Source organism: Triticum urartu, chromosome 3 (assembly GCF_003073215.2).
Source record: "Triticum urartu cultivar G1812 chromosome 3, Tu2.1, whole genome shotgun sequence".
In the NCBI taxonomy this organism is placed as follows: domain Eukaryota; kingdom Viridiplantae; phylum Streptophyta; class Magnoliopsida; order Poales; family Poaceae; genus Triticum; species Triticum urartu.
In genome coordinates, this window is record NC_053024.1 from 509,809,203 (window position 1) to 509,832,325 (window position 23,123).

At 43.6% G+C, this 23,123-nt stretch overlaps 1 protein-coding gene across 1 annotated transcript; it reads right to left on the bottom strand.

Annotated features, from left to right (window-relative positions):
• Nucleotides 1–5,404: 5,404 nt before the first annotated feature.
• Nucleotides 5,405–6,525, bottom strand: LOC125548575. Its single transcript, XM_048712145.1, has one exon. It carries the CDS (start codon nt 6,373–6,375, stop codon nt 5,611–5,613), a length of 765 nt encoding a protein of 254 aa, XP_048568102.1. The 5' UTR covers nt 6,376–6,525; the 3' UTR covers nt 5,405–5,610.
• Between the last annotated feature and the right edge of the window lie 16,598 nt (nt 6,526–23,123).

Sequence of the window (23,123 nt, forward strand, 5' to 3'; positions counted from 1 at the left end):
AGCTGCAACTAACGGATGGGAGCTGCATGCTAGTGGCGATGGCCTACATTGACCTGCAACCTGCCGGTGACAAGAGGTTGAGAGCTGCATCTAGCGACACCTACTACAGCGAGCTGGAAACCGTTTGTGAAGGGATCTACAACCTGACATTGGCGGAGCAGCATCCAGCAGCGTTGCCGCAAAACTGGCATCTAGCGGTGCTAGGAGCTCGAGAGCAAGGTGTGCAAGGATGGAGGACGGGTCTGTTGTATGTGCGGGTCGTCGCGTCGGCGGGGCAGGGGGACTTGAGGAGGTGAGGCTACACGACAACAAGGGAAGGACACGCTGGAGGTGTTGTGTGCTGCCGCGCTAGGGGAGGGTGTGACGCCCCCGATTCAACCGTACACTAATCATACACGCAAACGTGTACGATCAAGATCAGGGACCCACGGGAAGATATCACAACACAACTCTACAAATAAAAATAAGTCATACAAGCATCATATTACAAGCCAGGGCCTCAAGGGCTCGAATACAAGAGCTCGATCATAGACGAGTCAGCGGAAGCAACAATATCTGAGTACAGACATAAGTTAAACAAGTTTGCCTTAAGAAGGCTAGCACAAACTGGGATACAGATCAAAAGAGGCGCAGGCCTCCTGCCTGGGATCCTCCTAACTACTCCTGGTCGTCGTCAGCGGGCAGCACGTAGTAGTAGGCACCTCCGGTGTAGTAGGAGTCGTCGTCAACGGTGGCGTCTGGATCCTGGGCTCCAACATCTGGTTGCGACAACCAGGTAGAAGTGATAGGGGGAAAAGAGGGAGAAAGCAACCGTGAGCACTCATCCAAAGTACTCGCAAGCAAGGAGCTACACTACATATGCATGGGTAAATGTGTAAAGGGTCATATCGGTGGACTGAACTGCAGAAAGCCAGAATAAGAGGGGGATAGCTAATCCTGTCGAAGACTACGCTTCTGGCCACCTCCATCTTGCAGCATGTAGAAGAGAGTAGACTGAAGTCCTCCAAGTAGCATCGCATAGCATAACCCTAACCGATGATCCTCCCCTCGTCGCCCTGTGAGAGAGCGATCACCGATTGGCACTTGGAAGGGTGTGTTTTATTAAGTATCCGGTTCTAGTTGTCATAAGGTCAAGGTACAACTCCAAGTCGTCCTGTTACCGAAGATCACGGCTATTCGAATAGATTAACTTCCCTGCAGGGGTGCACCACATAACCCAACAAGCTCGATCCCATTTGGCCGGACGCACTTTTCTGGGTCATGCCCGGCCTCGGAAGATCAACACGTCGCAGCCCCACCTAGACCAACAGAGAGGTCAGCACGCCGGTCTAAACCTAAGCGCCCAGGGGTCTGGGCCCATCGCCATTAGCACACCTGCACGTTGCGTGGGCGGCCGGAAGCAGACCTAGCCTAGTAGGCGTTCCAGTCCAATCCAGCGCGCGCCGCTCCATTGCTGACGTCACGAAGGCTTCGGCTGATACCACAACGTCGAGTGCCCATAACTGTCCCCGCGTAGATGGTTAGTGCGTATAGGCCAGTAGCCAGACTCAGATCAAATACCAAGATCTCGTTAAACGTGTTAAGTATCCGCGAACACCGACCAGGGCCAGGCCCACCTCTCTCCTAGGTGGTCTCAACCTGCCCTGTCGCTCCGCCACAAAGTAACAGTCGGGGGCCGTCGGGAACCCAGGCCCACCTCTACCGGGATGGAGCCACCTGCCCCTTCAGCCCCCAACTCCGAACATTACCACGGGTAATGTAACTGTGTAAAGTATATAGTATATGCCCGTGATCACCTCCCGAAGTGATCACGGCCCAGTAGTATAGCATGGCAGACAGACAAGAGTGTAGGGCCACTGATGGAACACTAGCATCCTATACTAAGCAGTAGGATAGCAGGTAATGGTAACAACAGTAGTAGCAAGGACAGGCTATGCATCAGGATAGGAATAACGGAAAGCAGTAACATGCTACACTACTCTAATGCAAGCAGTATAGAGAAGAGTAGGCTATATCTGGTGATCAAAGGGGGGTGGCTTGCCTGGTTGCTCTGGCAAGAGAGAGGGGTCGTCAACACCGTAGTCGTACTGGGTAGCAGCGGCGTCGGTCTCGGTGTCTAGCGAGAGAAGAGGGGGAAGAAACAATAAATATAATGCAAACAAATGCATGGCGATGCATGACATGGCAAGTAGCGGTGGTAGGAGTGCCCTAACGTGGTATGAGGTGATACCGGTGAAGGGGGAAACATCCGGGAAAGTATTCCCGGTGTTTCGCGTTTTCGGACAGATGAACCGGAGGGGGAAAGTTGCGTGTTTGCTATGTTAGGGATGCGTGGCGGACGAACGGGTTGCGTATCCGGATTTGTCTCGTCGTTCTGAGCAACTTCCATATACAAAGTTTTTTTATCCGAGTTACAGTTTATTTTATATTAATTTTAGAAGTTTTATACCTTTTCTATAATTCTGGAATTAATATTAATTCAAAAATTAAATAGCTAAATGCTAAGTGCACACAAAAAGTGTACACAGCATAATGTGAGGCTGACAGTGGGGTCGTGGGCTGAGTCAGTATGTAAAATGTTGACCAGTTGACTGGTCATCTGGGTCAACAGGGGCCCACCTGTCAATGACTGGGGCAATCCCAGTCAGCATTTGTCTGGTCAATGGGACCAGTGGGACCCCGTTGTAGGTCATAGTTCTATTCATCGGAGTTTTGCTAACGTTTTAATTAATCTAATTAAGTAGTGGGGCCTACTGTCATTCTCACATTAGGCTAATTAGAAGTTAATTAGCTAAGTTAATTAACTATTTGATTAATTAGTTAATTAATTTATTATTTTTATCTATTATTTTCTTTTCTTTACGTTCTTTTCCAGGGGGGCCTGTGGTCAGAGGCACATGCCAGGGGCGAGGCGCGTGCTCGCACATGAGCACCGGAGGAGCTGCGGGCGCAGCCGCGGCAGCGAGCGCCGGCGAGGGGAGGTGGTGGTGCGGCAGGGCGTGCCGGAACGTGGCCACGGCGGTCGGGCGAGGAGGTCGGGCGGGGGCCGTAGTGAGGCGGGCACGCGAGCGAGCGCCGGTGGGGCACAACAGCAGCAGTAGCTGGCCGTGCGTGGCGGTGGCTGTTCGTGCGGTGCAGGTGTACGGCGAGCGACGCGGTGAACGCGGGGAAAGAGGAGGGAAACGGGGGCGGCTCACAGCGTTGCTGAGAAGGGGGGTCGGCGTGGCTTGTGGACGTCGTTGTGGAGGAGGACGGAAACGCGAGATCCCGCGATGATGGAGGAGCTCCGGCAAAGGGCGCTCGGCGACGTGGCTCCGAGCGATGGCGATCTGGGGCGGTGGCCGATCCTAGCGAAGACGGTGAGGGGGCTCCGGCGGCGCGGTCCTCGTGCGGCGCCAGAGGTGGTCGGGGCACGATGCGTCGGGGCGCACCCGGCCGGCGGTGCCTGCGGCGGGGCGACGTAGTTGGGGGCCGGCGAGTGCCTGGCAACGGCGAAGCTCCGGGGAAGGCAGAGGGCACGGGGCGCTGAGGTGGTTGCCCCGATCCAGAAGGGGATCGGGGAGTGGGGAGTGAGCGAGGGGAATGGGGAATCGGGGAGGGAGAAGTGGGAGGGGTTAAGGTTTCGGTCGGGTGGACCGGGGTTAAGTGGTGGGGGTGTGGGCCGGCCTGGTTGGCCCGATGGCTAGCTGGGCCGAGGCCCAGCGAGGGAGGGGGGGTTTCCCTTTCTTTTGTCTTTATTTTACTTTGTTTAATTTTCCTTTTTTGTTTTCTGTTTTACTTTAGTTTCACTTTTATTTTAGTTTTGTAAACTATAAAAGCAGTCCCTAATTTAGTGTTAGTAAATAGGCTACTGCGACATAAGTTTGGGCAACTAAATAAAATATTTTAATATTTTATTTTGTAAAAGGCATTTAACTAATTGTTTTTGTTACTGTTTAAAATATTTTTAGAGTATTAAAACCTTTTCTAAAAGTGTGGTTTCCCCACCATACTTTCCTATGCATTATTTGGCTCACCTCGAACATTTTACTTTTAATATTTGAAATTTTTTATTGTTTGCTTACTTTTGAATTTGAATTTGAATCGATTTCAAACTAACTCGAGATTAGCAACAGTAATCGAGGTGACGTGGCATCATTAGCAGATGGTTACTGTAGCTTAATTATTCGGGCGTCACAGAGGGAGAGCTAAAAAAGGAGGTGGAAGATGCAATCTAACGACTCACGCGGACGAAATTGGATGGCTGCGCGGCGGCCGGCCGAAATTTTAGCCGATGGACCGGCGCTTATAACTGCAGTTTCTATTAATAGAAATTGAGGGAAACCACTTTTTACATTTAGAAAAGGCGACATTCCTAGCCAGTTTGAAGGGACTCATTCGATACACCAAGCTATCAAGCAACTAATTTCACCCTTTTGCGAGAAAACTTTCAATCTATTCATCTCCAATCATGGATGTAACGAACGCCAGAAATAATAAAAATTGCATCCAGATCCGTAGACCACCTAGCGATGACTACAAACACTAGAGCGAGTTAAAGACGCGTCGCCCTCATCGCCCCTCCCTCGTTGGAGTCGGGCAAATCTTGTTGTAGTAGACAGTCACAATGTCATCATGCTAAAGCCCCATGGGACCAACGCAGCAGAACAACAACCGCCGCTGATGAAGAGAACCGTAGATCGGAAGGATCCAATTTGAAGACACAGGAACGTAGCCGAATTACGAACAGATCCGTGCAAATCCACCAAGAACATATTTGCCGGAGACACACCTCCACAGGTCCACCGACGACGCCAGACACACCACCGAGACGAGGGCTAGATGGAAAAAACCCAAAACCCTAACAAAACTCAAAAGAATATCTAAAAATAGAGCCCACCCGCTGATAAAGCTTGAGATCCACTGCGCCGCCATGGCCCTAGGGTCACCAAAGACGAGGCGGACTGGCGCTGGCGCCAGTGGGATGTTGAGGAACTCTTGGCTTTTTCTTAAGGAAGGCGGCTCCGTGCTAATCAAACACATCACAAAGCCCAACGTCTAACAACTCCCCATGTTTTATTTGAAATCTTGTCACATTTGTTTGAGTCTTGAAATAGTGCATCACCATGCCTTCCGCATGGTTTATCTCTTTTTTTAGCCGTGACTTATCTAATCTTTCAACACTACCTCGATACGCGACCTCAATGCTTTTTGTAAATTCTTGTGATCCGAGAGTCACGATAAAAAAAGGTTACTGTTCATGAGAGATGGCGCAGATGAAGCGAGAAAATACTAGAAAGAGCATGCATCAGCAAAAGGACTACAAAAACAAGGTTGTTAACCTACCAGTCTGTCTAGAAATCGATTTTGTAGCTTTGCTCTTGTTCTGTTAAGTGGACAATAACTGGCCTAAGCAACTGATTTCTATCCTTTCATGAAGTGGAACACCCTTATATAATTATATGAAAATCCCCTAAAAGGTAACTAATAATAATAATAATTACATAACGATACATAGGTCCAAGAAAAGGAGGATCCATCTCAAAACAGTGTGAAGAAAAAGAAAGGGAGGATATATAGAGAACAAAAAGAAACAGAAGGGGCGTCCTGCCCCTGATAAGCAATGATCGGTTACTTCACGTTTGCAACGCAGTCCGTAGTTTTACTCTGCACTGAGCTAAAGGCGCTGACCTCCAAGGTAATGGAGCAGTTCACCTTGATGTCGAGGTCCCTCTTGTAGATCCCCAGCACGCTCACTCTCCCGCTGATCTCCGTGTAGCTGGTGAGGTCGTAGTCCTGGCTCTGGCCGAAGATGAGGTCGGTGACGTTGACGTTGGGGGAGATCCGGTCGGCGAGCGCGTCGAGCGTGACGTTCATCCGCACGGTCCGGTCGGCGCCGACCTCGCCGTCGGGGGCGTACGCCACGCCGACCGTCTCCCCCTTGTAGTAGAAGTTCGTCTCGCTCCGGTCGTAGCTAAACGAGGCCACGTTCGGGTTCTTGATGGAGATGTCGGCGTTGAGCGTGGCGTTGACGGACACCGGGTGCCGCTCGTCCGCGCCGAGGAAGTCGCCGTCGACGTCCTCCAGGGTGACGCGGTTCATGGTGAAGACGGGGTCCTTGACCTTGAACACGGTGAGGGCGAGCACGAGGGCGACGATCCCGGCGATGACCACGGAGGCCATGCAGCAGCCGCCGCAGCAGAGCACGGACCGGCGGCCGCGGAGGCACCCCGTGGAGCGCGGGCGCTTGGCGGTGGTCGCGGCGGCATGCTGGACCTCGATGTCCACATCGGTCGCCGGGTGGACGGACGGGGACGGGCAGGCGAGCGGCCTCGTCGGCTCATTCTTCTCGCCCGCTGTGGCGACGCTGTACGGCCCGAACCCGACGGTCGCCATGGCGTACGTGGAATGGAACTGTGGACCAAAGACCCGAGCAAGCAGGTATGGGAGGGTCGTCTGGTCCGTCGCCAGATGGCGTGGTCTCGTCTTGTTATACTACGGTGGATTTTGCACAAGTCGTGTTGGGCGGGCCGGGCGCGGCATGTACGCGTTGCTGTTCGTTCTGTGAGACTGACGGAACAGAGCAAACGCGCCCCGCCCGGTGGACTTGGCAGGCTTGTGGATTGCCGGTTAATAAATGAAGCATGCAGGCTTCCGTTGGTACAAGTTGACTCCACCAACGACGTGATGAAAAGCGGGTCATGAAGTGCATGGATGAATCCGGATACATATGAATCCATTTTGAAAAACACATTTCTAAATTCTAAAAAAATCTGAAAAAAAATTACGCGGGTACGTCTGCATGTTTTATGTGCGTGCATAAAGTTTCACGGAAAAATAACTTTTATTGTGGCCTGTGCAAAAAAGACAAAAAATTATGTCGTGGAACATTATTTAAAAGCACTGGAATTTGTCTTTTTTGCGAAGGCAAAACAAAGACATTTTTTCATAAAACTTTGTGCCGCGTACACACATTTTCAAACATGTATGCGTGACATTTTCTTTTGAATTTTTTGACATTTTAAAACATGCTTAAAATACACTTTTTGGAAAATAGGTGCATATGCCCATGGGTTCAGATGGCGCCCTCTCGCCATTACTCTCGTTGCGTAAATACTGGATTGTCAACTGCAGAGTAGTGGAATATGGAGTGCAAGTACCTTTTTTAAACAAGGCATAAGACTTGTCATTTTTATTGATTAAGAAGAAGTGAGAGTACCTTCCTCAACTTGAGCTTGAATGGTCTTAGCATGAACAGTAAATTAAAAATCATATTCTAAAAATTCTAGTGTGTGGAAAACTTTAAGAAAAGTTTAGATTGCTTGCAAAGTTTCATCATGAAATCACATTGGTGGAAATCGTGGCAAAAAGAAATCATAGCTCCAAAACACGTTTGAAAGTACCATTTCTAGAACGTTGATTTTGTCTTTTCTGTCACGACTTTCACGAATGTGATTTCATGATGAAATTTTATAAGCGCTCAAAACATTACTTCAAGTATTCCAAAAATAAAATCAGATTTTTTTGACTTTTTTTGAATTTATTGTTCATCCTGAAACATATGAGCTCACGAGTAGATACATCACGTCCAACATGGAGCTGAATTTATAGAAAGACAAGAGTATAACTCAACCTGTCAGAGCGTAGAAGGCTAGCTACTACTAATAATAGTACTATGGTAAGGTATTCTATATATCTAAATAGTTTATCCACACTATTCATATTATTTAACATGCATACATGTCAAACAAAGGTCCACTACAACATGCATAAGAATTATTTTTCATTATTGATTGGACTACATTAATTCTATTTATTTTAACATGCACACATGTCACCTCACCAAAGACCCACCCAACATGCATGGAAAGAGTTTTGTTATATTATACAACCTATATTCAATAAATATTTTCAAGTATACAATAATCCAATACAATATATAATTTTAGTTTTTTGATATAGTATTAATCCAAATGTTTTGTATAATCAAATCTTATTAAAAATATATTGCAACATATTCCCGCCGCAACGCGCAGGGTATCATCTAGTTCGTGCATAAGATTAGAACCCGTGTTTAGGATTCTTTTCAAATTAGTCTCTGGATACTTAGATCAAACTTGATTTGCAACAGGGCTGCCTGGGTTGAATCAACAAGGCACGTCGCACATTCGCACACAGAGCCCCCCCCCTCCCACACACACACCAAAACAGGCCGACCCTTTTAGCACTGTAGCGGTACTTTGGTTCTTCTCACGTTTATTTTCTACCTTTTTTCTATTTTGTATCTGCCCGTTTGTAGCCCGGGTTTTTTCTTTTTGTTTCTTTTTATTTAGTTTTTCATTTTAATTTTCATGATGTTTTTCTCTTTTCCAGATTCAGAACTTTCCAAAAATTTGTGAACATTTTACTAAATCCATGATTTTTTTTCTTAAATTCATGTAGTTTTTTCAATTTCAATTTTTGTAATTCATGAACTTTTACAATTCGTGTTTTTCAAATTCAGTTCTTTTACAAATTCATCCTATTTTGCAAATTCGCGAAATTATTTTTAAATTTGGAAAAAACAATTAGACTCATGAACTTTTTTCAAACTCGTGAACTTTTTTTGAAGTCGCGAACTTTTTCCAAATGCATGAATATTTCTTAAAATATGCGAACTTTTTCTTTTCGAAAATTCATGTTTTTTTCAAATCCATGAACTTTTTTCAAACTCATGATTTTTTTTAAAATGAACCCTTTCATACTCGTGAACTTTTTTGCAAATCTATAAATTTTTAGAAATCCACTACTTTTAAAAAATTGTTTTTTCTTTTACATATTTAGAAACTCATTTTTTTAGAAATTCATGAATTCGGTTGAAATCTATGAACATTTTTAAATTCGCGAACACATTTCAAATGTAAGATAATTTTTGCCATTCAAGAACTTGTTTCAAATTTGTAAATATTTTTCAAATTCATGAACTTCCTTTTCAATCTGTGAACTTTTTTTTAAATCCTTTATTTTCTCTCAAATTTAAGAACAGTGTTTTAAATCTGTGAACTTTTCTTTCAAATTTGTGAACTTTTTTTCTTCAGATTAATGAACCTTTTTTAATTTTCACGATTTTTTTCCAAGTTAGTGGGAAAAAAAATCTAAAATTCAAGATTTTTTCTAAATTTATGAACTTTTGAATTCGTGTTATTTTTAAATGAGTGAACTTTTTTTGAACTGCTACAGTACCTTGTAATGCTACAATGACTGGAATCAATACAATACATTCCATCCGCTATAGTGCTTTGACTGCGCTACAGCCTTGTGTAAATGGGTTGGCCCATGCGGGATGCGCCAAGAGGAAAACTAGCGCCATAGGCACCGATTATGAGCTCTCCGCGTCGCGCGGTCCGCACAATAAGGCATATAATGAGAGACAGTCCAAAATCAGCCTATATGTCGAGATAGTCCAGTTTCTTGCAAATCCAGGCCATATGTGGGAGGATTGGAGATGGCCAAAGTGTGTGCCACGTTCGTCGGACAGTACAACCCCACCGCTATATATGTCCTGCTCCACCCATTCCCTCTCTCTTACTCCATCCCCCCTCTCTCCCACCCCATCCATAGTCGGACACGGCCCAACACAACAAACCCTTACCTAGCCACGCAGCCAAACCTAGCTAGCCGCCGACCCCACACGATGGGATGCACCAAGGTGGATGATGAGGCCATGGTCGAGCTGTGTGCGAGGTCATGGGTGATGTATCTCCTCGCCGGCTTCCGGTACGAGTAGTCATAGTGATGCCGTCTTCTACTCAATATGCGAGCAGGACACCTCCCCTTCACGTTGCCCCCGTCGCTTGTCGTTCGGACTGCCATCCTCATCCATGTTCCACCAACATCCTCGAATAGTGCAGGATCGCCTGTGAGTCGCTCGAGTAGGAGTGCTTAGAGGAGGAGATCGATGAGGCGTTGTGAGCTTTGCTGCTCAGTGTGGCTCCTCATCCCACGTGTCATCCCCGCCATCATAGTAACGTGGCAGTCCCTGCCTCAGCGTCGGTGCCAACATCCCTGCGTCCTCACCCCCTTGTTGTTCAAGTCCACATGAGCTGGCTATCACGATTGTGGTCCATCTGATGTAAACTTAGCAGTGGTTTTGAACATGTGATGAATTATTTCTTTGTGTTCATATCATATTGATGCCTTATGTTTTTGTTTATAGATGCATATTTCTCTTCGACTATTTGTCTTCACTTGGCTAGTTTAGATGGGTAATCAGTTGAGGAAGGAATCAAGGCATATATGGAAAGTGCCCGAGGATATGATCAGTTTCATATAGAAGGGGTCACCACAAGAGCTTCCAAAAGAAAAGACAACCAACATCGCTTGTACTGGCGGACGTACAACTCGCCACTGCCTCCATGTCAGTCGTCAGAAGACTATTCGTATTGGCCCCAAAGTCCAACTTGCAATGAGGCATCGAAACCTATTCCATTCATCTCACTTGATCACGGTTACAAGTTTGCTTCATTCGCTAGTTCCACAGCCATAGCCACCATCTCCATTAGATCAATACTTGTAACCCTGATCCCACTGCAAGCAGTGATATTGTAAGATGTTTAATCATTCATCTTCAAGTAAACCCATCAATAATGTTTGTATTCTACGATTCAATTGCAATATGTTTGTAATCTTCTTGGGCAAAGGGTCGAGGACTGCCTCGCACCCCGATGTGCGTGCAACTATTCCATTATATATTTATTTTTGTACAACATTTTGTCTCTTGTATCATTCTCGATGCTACAACTGGCTGGCACCGATGCAGCGAAGATTGATACAAGGACAGGCGACACACATGGAATAGTTGCAAAATATATCAAACACTAGTGACAATAAGGAGAGTACGGTAGCTGGAACAATTCCTTGGGGGACAAATGATGTCACTAAACGTCTACGTATGTTTCTAGTAATTTCTTAACAACCGGGGTAACCTCGGGAGACGGAGTAGCGTGAATATTGGATGGATCCATCAGTGGTATTTAATCGTGGTATCACAAGAAAACATTGCCCACATCTAGTTATAATGAAATTGTTATTTATTCGTCGTATCAATATTTATTTTCTATTATATGATCCAAAACAACTGCACGAGAAACTTTTGTTCTGTCCTATTTCCTCTTATTGCTTACACATGTTACCTCTAACGCCCCAACGAAACCTACAAGTTCACGTACCGGTTCCAGACATTGCGCCTGGGATCTAGACCGGCCACACATACAAACACTAGTCTTTCCTGCATACTTTGTCATCACTCGTGTGTAGCTGAGAACAAATTCCAAGTAAGTTATCCATCCTCAAATTTATCCAATCCAAACAAACTTAACGTCACCATTAGCCTATCAGAAACATTTCCTATTGGCACACGTTTATGCGCGCCAGTGACAGCATCCACATTTGCCGCATGCATGCATCACTAAACCACACACTCACGTGTAACCATGAGGGTCTGCCCTGATTCCAATTGTAACACCTCGACCAAACCCATCGGTTCCTGTTCATTGAGCATGGGATCTAGACTACCCCTACAAAAAACATCGGTCTTTCCTGGACACTTTGTCCTCGCTCGTGCACACCTAGGAACAAGTTTCCAGTCGATCACCCATCCTCAAATTGCTCAAAGCTAAGCACACTTAACTTTGATGTAACTTTTGGACCGGCTCCCAGAAAAGAAGGGGCATCTCGTTGCCCTATGTAGTCTATCATTCCTATTTAACCTGGAATATCACATTACCATCTTCGCTTTGTCTAGAACACAAAGACTTACACGATAATAGATAACCTCTATAACTCACATCTACCTGCACCATAAAATAGCTCCATGATTCGACAAACCTAGGTCTTGCTACCTCTTGAGCACTGCGTTGGTTTTCCCTTAAAGAGGAAAGGGTGATGCAGTAAAGTAGCGTAAGTATTTCCCTCAGTTTTTGAGAACCAAGGCATCAATCCAGTAGGAGACTACAACAAGTCACCTCGCACCTACACAAACATATAAGGACCTTGCAACCAACGCGATAAAGGGGTTGTCAATCCCTTCACGGCCACTTGCAAAAGTAAGATCTGATAGAGATAATACGATAAATATTTTTGGTATTTTTATGATATAGATTGAAAGTAAAGATTGCAAAGTAAAATAGATTGGAAACTTATATGATGGAAAATAGACCCCGGGGCCATAGGTTTCACTAGTGGCTTCTCTCAAGATAGCATAAGTATTACGGTGGGTAAACAAATTACGGCCGAGCAATTGATAGAAAAGTGCATAATTATGAGAATATCTAGGCATGATCATGTATATAGGCATCACGTCCGCGACAAGTAGACCGAAATGATTCTGCATCTACTACTATTACTCCACACATCGACCGCTATCCAGCATGCATCTAGAGTATTAAGTTCATAAGAACAGAGTAACACATTAGGCAAGATGACATGATGTAGAGGGATAAACTCAAGCAATATGATATAAACCCCATCTTTTTATCCTCGATGGCAACAATACAATACGTGCCTTGCTGCCCCTACTGTCACTGGGAAAGGACACCGCAAGATTGAACCCAAAGCTAAGCACTTCTCCCATTGCAAGAAAGATCAATCTAGTAGGCCAGACCAAACTGATAATTCAAAAAGACTTGCAAAGATAACAAATCATACATAAAAAAATTCAGAGAAGAATCGAATATCGTTCATAGATAATCTTGATCATAAACCCACACTTCATCGGATCTCGACAAACACACCGCAAAAAGAATTACATCGAATAGATCTCCAAGAATATCGAGGAGAACTTTGTATTGATATCCAAAGAGAGAGAAGAAGCCATCTAGCTAATAACTATGGACCCGAAGGTCTGTGGTAAACTACTCACACATCATCGGAGAGGCTATGGTGTTGATGTAGAAGCCCTCCGTGATTGATTCCCCCTCTGGCAGAGCTCCGGAAAAGGCCCCAAGATGGGATCTCTTGGGTGCAGAAGGTTGCGGCGGTGGAAATGGGGTTTCATGGTGCCCCTGGATGTTTTCAGGTATATGGGTATATAGGAGGAAGAAGTACGTCGGTGGAGCTGTGAGGGGCCCACGAGGGTGGGGAGCGCGCCTGCCCCCCCTGTGCGCGCCCCCTGCCTCGTGGCCTCCTCGCTTCTTTCTTGACGGCCACTCCAAGTCTCCTGGATCACGTTTGTTCCAAAAATAACTCTCCCGAAGGTTTCATTCCGTTTGGATTTCGTTTGATATTCCTTTTCTACGAAACACTGAAATAGGCAAAAAAACAGCAATTTGCATTGGGCCTTTGGTTAGTAGGTTAGTCCCAAAAATAATATAAAAAGGTAAATTAAAGCCCATTAAACATCCAAAACAGATAATATAATAGCATGGAACAATAAAAAATTATAGATACGTTGGAGACATATCAAGAATCCCCAAGCTTAATTCCTGCTTGTCCCCGAGTAGGTAAATGATAAAAACAGAATTTTCGATGTGGAATGCTACCTAGCATAATTCTCAATGTAATTTTATTTATTGTGGCATGAATGTTCAGATCTGAAAGATTCAAGACAAAAGTTTAATATTGACATAAAAATAATAATACTTCAAACATACTAATAAAGCAATCATGTCTTTTCAAAATAACATGGCGAAAGAAAGTTATCCCTACAAAATCATATAGTCTGGCTATGCTCCATCTTCACCATACAAAATATTTAAATCATGCACAACCCCGATGACAAGCCAAGCAATTGTTTCATACTTTTGATGTTCTCCAACTTTTTCAATCTTCACGCAATATATGAGCGTGAGCCATGGACATAGCACTATAGGTGGAATAGAACGGTGGTTGTGGAGAAGACAAAAAGGAGAAGATAGTCTCACATTAACTAGGCATATCAATGGGCTACAGAGATGCCCATCAATAGATATCAATGTGAGTGAGTAGGGATTGCCATTCAACGGATGCACTAGAGCTATAAGTGTATGAAAGCACAACAAAAGAACTAAGTGGGTGTGCATCCAACTTGCTTGCTCACGAAGACCTAAGGCATTTTGAGGAAGCCCATCATTGGAATATACAAGCCAAGTTCTATATTGTAAAATTCCCACTAGTATATGAAAGTGACAACATAAGAGACTTTCTATCATGAAGATCATGGTGCTACTTTGAAGCACAAGTGTGGTAAAAGGATAGTAACATTGTCCCTTCTCTCTTTTTCTCTCATTTTTTTGGGCCTTCTCTTTTTTTATGGCCTTTCTTTTTTTTCGTCCGGAGTCTCATCCCGACTTGTGGGGAAATCATAGTCTCCATCATCCTTTCCTCACATGGGACAATGCTCTAATAATGATGATCATCACACTTTTATTTACTTACAACTCAAAAAATTACAACTCGATCCTTAGAACAAAATATGACTCTATGTGAATGCCTCCGGCGGTGTACCGGGATGTGCAATGACTCATGAGTGACATGTATGAAAGAATTATAAAGGTGGCTTTGCCACAAATACGATGTCAACTACATGATCATGCAAAGCAATATGACAATGATGAAGCGTGTCATAACAAACGGAGCGGTGGTAAGTTGCATGGCAATATATCTCGGAATGGCTATGGAAATGCCATAATAGGTAGGTATGGTGGCTGTTTTGAGGAAGGTATATGGTGGGTTTATGGTACCGGTGAAAGTTGCGCGATACTAGAGAGGCTAGCAGTGGTGGAAGGGTGAGAGTGCGTATAATCCATGGACTCAACATTAGTCATAGAGAACTCACATACTTATTGCAAAAATCTATTAGTTATCGAAACAAAGTACTACGCACATGCTCCTAGGGGGATAGATTGGTAGGAAAATACCATCGCTCGTCCCCGACCGCCACTCATAAGGAAGACAATCAATAAATAAATCATGCTCCGACTTCATCACATAACGGTTCACCATACGTGCATGCTACGGGAATCACAAACTTTAACACAAGTATTTCTAAAATTCACAACTACTTAACTAGCATGACTCTAATATTACCATCTTCATATCTCAAAACAATCATCAAGTATCAAACTTCTCATAGTATTCAATGCACTTTTTATGATAGTTTTTATTATACCCATCTTGGATGCCTATCATATTAGGACTAATTTTATAGCCAAAGCAAATTACCATGCTGTTCTAGAGGACTCTCAAAATGATATAAGTGAAGCATGAGAGATCAATAATTTCTATAAAATAAAACCACCACCGTGCTCTAAAAAGATATAAGTGAAGCACTAGAGCAAAATTGTCTAGCTCAAAAGATATAAGTGAAGCACATAGAGTATTCTAATAAATTCTGATTCATGTGTGTCTCTCCAAAAGGTGTGTACAACAAGGATGATTGTGATAAACTAAAAGACAAAGACTCAAATCATACAAGATGCTCCAAGCAAAACACATATCATGTGGTGAATAAAAATATAGCATCAAGTAAAGTTACCGATGGACGAAGACGAAAGAGGGGATGCCTTCCGGGGCATCCCCAAGCTTAGGATTTTGGTTGTCCTTGAATTTTACCTTGGGGTTCCTTGGGCATCCCCAAGCTTAGACTCTTGCCACTCCTTGTTCCATAATCCATCAAATCTTTACCCAAAACTTGAAAACTTCACAACACAAAACTCAACAGAAAATCGCATGAGCTCCATTAGTATAAGAAAACAAACCACCACTAAAGGTACTGTAATGAACTCATTCTTTATTTATATTGGTGTCAAACCTACTGTATTCCAACTTCTCTATGGTTCATACCCCCCGATACTAGCCATAGATTCATCAAAATAAGCAAACAACACAGGAAAAACAGAATCTGTCAAAAATAGAACAGTCTGTAGTAATATGTAGGTTTCGAATACTTCTGTAACCCCATAAATTCTGAAATAAATTGGTGGACGTGACTAATTTGTCTATTAACCATCTGCAAAAAGAATCAACCTAATCGCACTCTTCATTAAAAAAGCGCTAAAGTTTCTGTTTTTTTACAGCAAGATCGCAAAAACTTTCCCCAAGTCTTCCCAAAGGTTCTACCTGGCACAAACACTAATTAAAAGCATAAAACCACATCTAAACAGAAGCTATATGAATTATTTATTGCTAAACAAAACCAAAAAGTAAGAAACAAAAATAAAATTGGGTTGCCTCCCAACAAGCGCTATCGTTTAACGCCCCTAGCTAGGCATAAAAATAAGAATAGATCTAGGTATTATCATCTTTGTATGCAATCTATAAGTCGCTCTCATAATAGATTCATAAGGTAATTTAATTTTCTTTCTATAAAAGTGTTCCATGCCTTTCCTTAACGGAAATTGGAATCTAATATTCGCTTCTTTCATATCAATAATTGCACCAATCGTTCTAAGAAAAGGTCTACCAAGAATAATGGGACATGTAGGATTGCAATCAATGTCAAGAACAATGAAATCTATGGGCACATAATTCCTATTTGCAACAATAAGAACATCATTAGTCCTTCCCATAGGTTTCTTAATAGTGGAAGCCGCGAGGTACAAATTTAAAGAACAATCATCAAATTCACGGAAACCTAACACATCACACAAAGTTTTTGGAATCGTGGAAACGCTAGCACCCAAATCACATAAAGCATAGCATTCATGATCTTTAGTTTTAATTTTAATAGTAGGTTACCACTCATCATGAAGTTTTCTAGGGATAGAAACTTCTAATTCAAGCTTTTCTTCATAAGATTGCATTAAAGCATCAACGATATGTTTGGTAAAAGCTTTATTTTGACTATAAGCATGCAAAGAATTTAGCACGAATTGCAACAAGGAAATACAATCTATCAAAGAGCAATTATCATAATTAAATCCCTTGCAATCCAAAATAGTGGGTTCATTGCTATGTAAAGTTTTGACCTCTTCAATCCCACTTTTATTAGTTTTTGCATCAAGATCTAAAAACTACGAACCATTGGGACGCCTTTTAACTAAAGTTGAATCATCTCCAATCCCATCATTATCAAGATTCATATTGCAAAACAAAGATTTAATAGGAGACACATCAATCACTTTTTGGTAAAGCCATCGTGGCAAACAATCCAACACACAAGCACACAAGAAGCGAGCGAAAAAGAGGTGAACAGAAAAAGAGGGCGAATAAAACGGCAAGGGTGAAGTGGGGGATAGGAAAACGAGAGGCAAATGGCAAATAATGTAATGTGAGGGATAAGAGTTTGTGATGGGTACTTGGTAAGTCTTGACTTGTGCGTAGATCTCCCCGGCAACGGCGCCAGAAATGGCTTGTTGACGGGAGATCAAATCTTGACTTGGTGCAACCTCCCCGGCAACGGCGCCAGAAATCCTTCTTGCTACCTCTTGAGCACTGCGTTGGTTTTCCCTTGAAGAGGAAAGGGTGATGTAGTAAAGTAGCGTAAGTATTTCCCTCGGTTTTTGAGAACCAAGGTATCAATCCAGTAGGAGACTACACTCAAGTCACCTCGCACCTACACAAACAAATAAGAACCATGCAACCAACATGATAAAGGGGTTGTCAATCCCTTCACGGCCACTTGCAAAAGTGAGATCTGATAAAGATAATAAGATAAATATTTTTGGTATTTTTATGATATAGATTGAAAGTAAATATTGCAAAGTAAAATAGATTGGAAACTTATATGATGGAAAATAGACCCGGGGGGCATAGGTTTCACTAGTGGCTTCTCTCAAGATAGCATAAGTATTACGGTGGGTAAACAAATTACTGTCGAGTAATTGATAGAAAAGTGCATAATTATGAGAATATCTAGGCATGATCATGTATATAGGCATCACGTCCGCGACAAGTAGACCGAAACGATTGTGCATCTACTACTATTACTCCACACATTGACCGCTATCCAACATGCATCTAGATATTAAGTTCATAAGAACAGAGTAACGCATTAGGCAAGATGACATGATGTAGAGGGATAAACTCAAGCAATATGATATAAAACCCATCTTTTTATCTTCGATGGCAACAATACAATACGTGCCTTGCTGCCCCTGGTGTCACTGGGAAAGGACACCGCAAGATTGAACCCAAAGCTAAGCACTTCTCCCATTGCAAGAAAGATCAATCTAGTAGGCCAAACCAAACTGATAATTCGAAGAGACTTGCAAAGATAACAAATCATACAGAAAAGATTTTAGAGAAGAATCAAATATTGTTCATAGATAATCTTGATCATAAACCCACAATTCATCGGATCTCGACAAACACACCGCAAAAAGAATTACATCGAATAGATCTCCAAGAAGATCGAGGAGAAATTTTTATTGAGATCCAAAGAGAGAGAAGAAGCCATCTAGCTAATAACTATGGACCCTAAGGTCTGTGGTAAAGTACTCACACATCATCGGAGAGGCTATGGTGTTGATGTAGAAACCCTCCGTGATCGATTCCCCCTCCGGCGAAGCTCCGTGAAAGGCCCCAAGATGGGATCTCTTGGGTACATAAGGTTGCGGCAGTGGAAATAGGGTTTCGTGGTGCTCCTGGATGTTTTCGGGGTATATGGGTATATATAGGAGGAAGAAGTATATCGGTGGAGCTGCGAGTGGCCCACGAGGGTGGGGGGCGCGCCCCTGCCCCCTGGGTGCGCCCCCCTGCCTCGTGGCCTCCTCGCTTCTTTCTTGACGACCACTCCAAGTCCCCTGGATCACGTTTGTTCCAAAAATAACTCTCCCGAAGGTTTTTATTCCGTTTGATATTCCTTTTCTGTGAAACACTGAAATAGGCAAAAAAAAACAGCAATTTGCACTGGGCCTTTGGTTAGTAGGTTAGTCCCAAAAATAATATAAAAAGGTAAATTAAAGCCCATTAAACATCCAAAACAGATAATATAATAGCATGGAACAATAAAAAATTATAGATATGTTGGAGACGTATCAGGTCTCTAGGAAGAAGTCCCTTTACATCAATCCAAAATAGATCAAGGTAATCAAGCGCAAATCCTAAGGTTCCATCTCTGGATTGATATTCTACCAATGAGCGACCTTTCCTAAATATTATTGACAAGTTCCGCAAAGCCAAGAGGCAGTAATCAACCCAGTTCAAATTTGAATGTACGATGAAGTATTTTTTGAATTTGGGTCAAGAATAATTGAGGCATGGTTCGAAAATGCATCAACACTTTCCAGAGAGTGCATAGTTTCCCAAGGGAATTTTAAGTTGAAGGAAATATGCCCTAGAGGTAATAATAAAGTTGTTATTTTATATTTCCTTATATCATGATAAATGTTTATTATTCATGCTAGAATTGTATTAACCGGAAACTTGATACATGTGTGGATACATAGACAAAACACTGTGTTCCTAGTAAGCCTCTACTAGACTAGCTCGTTAATCAAAGATGGTTAAGTTTCCTAACCATAGACATGTGTTGTCATTTGATGAACGGGATCACATCATTAGGAGAATGATGTGATGGACAAGACCCATCTGTTAGCTTAGCATAATGATCGTTAAGTTTTATTGCTATTGCTTTCTTCATGACTTCCTTTGATTATGAGATTATGCAACTCCCGAATACCGAAGGAATACCTCGTGTGTTATGAAACGTCACAACGTAACTGAGTGATTATAAAGATGCTCTACAGGTATCTCCAAAGGTGTTTGTTGGGTTGCCATAGATCGAGATTAGGATTTGTCACTCCGAGTATCGGAGAGGTATGTCTGGGCCCTCTCGGTAATGCACATCATAATAAGCCTTGCAATCAATTTGACTAATGATTTAGTTGCGGGATGATGCATTAAGGAACGAGTAAACGTACTTGCCGGTCACGAGATTGAACTAGGTATGAAGATACCGACGATCGAATCTCATGTAACATACCGATGACAAAGGGAATAATGTATGTTGTCATTATTGTACGACCGATAAAGATCTTCGTAGAATATGTGGGGACCAATAGCATCCAGGTTAAGCTATTGGTTATTGACCAAAGAGGTGTCTCGGTCATGTCTACATAGTTGTCGAACCTGTAGGGTCCACACGCTTAACGTTCAATGACGATTTTGTATTATATGAGTTGTGTGATTTGGTGACCGAATGTTGTTTGGAGTCCCGGATGAGATCACCGACATGACGAGGAGTATCAAAATGGTCTAGAGGTAAAGATTCATATATAGGACAATAGTATTCGGACAACAGAAAGTGTTTCGGGGGTACTGGGTACGTATCGGGTCACCGGAAGGGGTTCCGGGCACCCCCTGGCAAAGATATGGGCCTTATTGGGCTAAGGGCGGGACAGACCAGCCCCTAGTGGGCTGATGCGCCCGCATATAGGCCGAATAGGAGGAGAAGGAAGGAGGGGAAGGGAGAAAGGTAAGGGGAGGATTCGGCCTCCCCCTTCCCTTCTCTTCCCCCTCTCTTTCCTCCCCCTCCGACACTTATGGAAGGGGGGAGGCCGACTTGTGGGAGGCGCCCAAGTAGGATTACTCCTACCTGGGGAGCCCTTGCTGCCCCTCTCCCTATCCCACCTATATATATGTGGGGGGGGGCACCACTAGAACACACAACATTGATTCCTAGCGCAGACTAAGGCATAGCCTAGTGGCGGGAAGGGGCTGATGCCTTCCCACCCACCCAGGTTCAAGGCATGGTACTTGCAATTTGGGTTTGTTGCATCAATTATACTGTAGGGGGTTTCCTTATAGTCTTTCTGTCAAAAAAAATATTGATTTCTAGCCATGTGCGGCGCCCCCTCCATAGTTTACGCCTCTGGTCATATTGTTGTAGTGCTTAGGCAAAGCCCTACGTGGATCACTTCAACATCACCGTCACCACGCCGTCGTGCTGATGAAACTCTCCCTCGACACTTTGCTGGATCAAGAGTTCGAGGGACGTCATCGAGATGGACGTGTGCAGAACTCGGAGGTGTCGTACGTTCGGTGCTTGATCGGTCGGAACGAGAAGAAGTTCGACTACATCAACTACGTTGTCAAACGCTTCCGCTCTCAGTCTACGAGGGTACATGGACACACTCTCCCCTTCTCATTGCTATGCATATCCTATATAGATCTTGCGTGAGCGTAGGAATTTTTTTGAAATTGCATGCTGCGTTCCCCAACATAAGTCCCATGTAGTATCCATGTGCGCGCGGTCAAGTGTTTCATATGTAGGCACCGGACAATTATTAGTCCAAGTGAACTAGTTGTCAGACAAATTTGCCTCTCTATGGCCCAATAGCCAATGAGTGTCACAAAATTAGATATGTTTCTCTTATTGGTACCATAAGCATATGGTGCGACTTGTGCTTTGCAGGATTAAACCGTTCATGAAGAAGTGTGGATTTACCTTAATATTTTGTGGACCCATAGAATACAACCAAACTCCATATAAATTTTGCAAGCTTGCACCAAATGTCCATGGACACATCCGGATATGTCCGCGAACAGTGATAAGGTTGGAGGCCATCCAACGGCAGGCACCAAATGTGTACCCTATTTCAAACAGATCTATCAAAATGGATGAAGTTCAAGCTAAACCGGACTATATTTGCTAAATTTTGATACATTTACAACCAAAAGGGGGGATTTAGAAAAGTTTCAACTAACAATGAAATTTAAACTAAAAGAACTATGCGAAGTACAGGACGGTTACCTCGTAGGCATGGCCTCCGTGGCCATCGGCACATCCGTCATTGTCCACACCACCATCATTGTCGTCGCTGCACTCTGAGTTGTCTTCATTGTCCTTCTAGTGGCAGAAGGCCTGCTAGGCATTACAACAACCCTGACTGGTCGCCACTGGGCGCTCACGACGCAACCGCTCGACTACCTTCGCCTTGCGGTGATGCGCGACCATGGAGTCCGGTTTGCGCCATCTACCATTGCCTTTGCATTGGGCCAACCACTCGGACTCCTCCAGCCCCACCTTGAGGGGCTGGTCGTTGATCTAGCAACATCAACAAAAGGACGGGGGTGTCCGTGGTCATCCTGGACCGATTTATGGCATGGGCACCCACGAGATCAGTGTTCGCTTGGACGGAGGCTAGGGCGATGTCCGACCGCGTGAATGATGTCGCTTGAAGCTACGTTGGTATTTCCCCAAAGAGGAAGGGATGATGCAGTACAACGGCGGTAGGTATTTCCCTCAGACATGAAACCAAGGTTATCGAACCAGTAGGAGAACCAAGAAACACAACGTAAACAGCCCGTGCACACAAATAACAACCACTTGCAACCCGACGTGTTAAAGGGGTTGTCAATCCCTTTCGGGTAATGACGCCCGAATGATGTGTGACAGGAGATAAAATTGTAATAGATTGAATAGATAGATCGCAAATAAAATAAAGTGCAGCAAAGTATTTTTGGGTTTTTGGATTAATAGATCTGAAATAAAAGCAAATAAAAATAGATCGCAAAGCAAATATATGAGAAAGAAGACCCAGCGGCCGTAGGTTTCTCTAGTGGCTTCTCTCAAGAGAGATAGCAAATGGTGGGTGAAAAAATTACTGTTGGGCAATTGATAGAACCTCAAATAATTATGACAATATCTAGGCAATGATCATTACATAGGCATCACGTCCAAGATTAGTAGACCGACTCCTGCCTGCATCTACTACTATTACTCCACACATCGACCGCTATCCAGCATGCATCTAGTGTATTAAGTTCATGGAAAACAGAGTAATGCAATAAGAATGATGACATGATGTAGACAAGATCTGTTTATCTATATGGCGGTAGATATAGATATCGTCTTTTTATCCTTAGTAGTAATGATACATACGTGTCGGATCCCTTTCTGTCACTGGGATCAAGTACCATAAGATCGAACCCACTACCGGGCACCTCTTCCCATTGCAAGATAAATAGATCAAGTTGGCCAAACAAAACCCAAATATCGGAGAAGAAATACGAGGCTATAAGAGATCATGCATAAAAGAGATCAAAGAAACTCAAATACTTTCATGGATATAAAAATATACATCTGATCATAAACTCAAAGTTCATTGGATCCCAACAAACACACCGCAAAACAGTTACATCATATGGATCTCCAAGAGAAACCATTGTATTGAGAATCAAGAGAGAGAGATAGATAGAGAGAGAAAGATGAAGCCATCTAGCTACTAACTACGGACCCGAAGGTC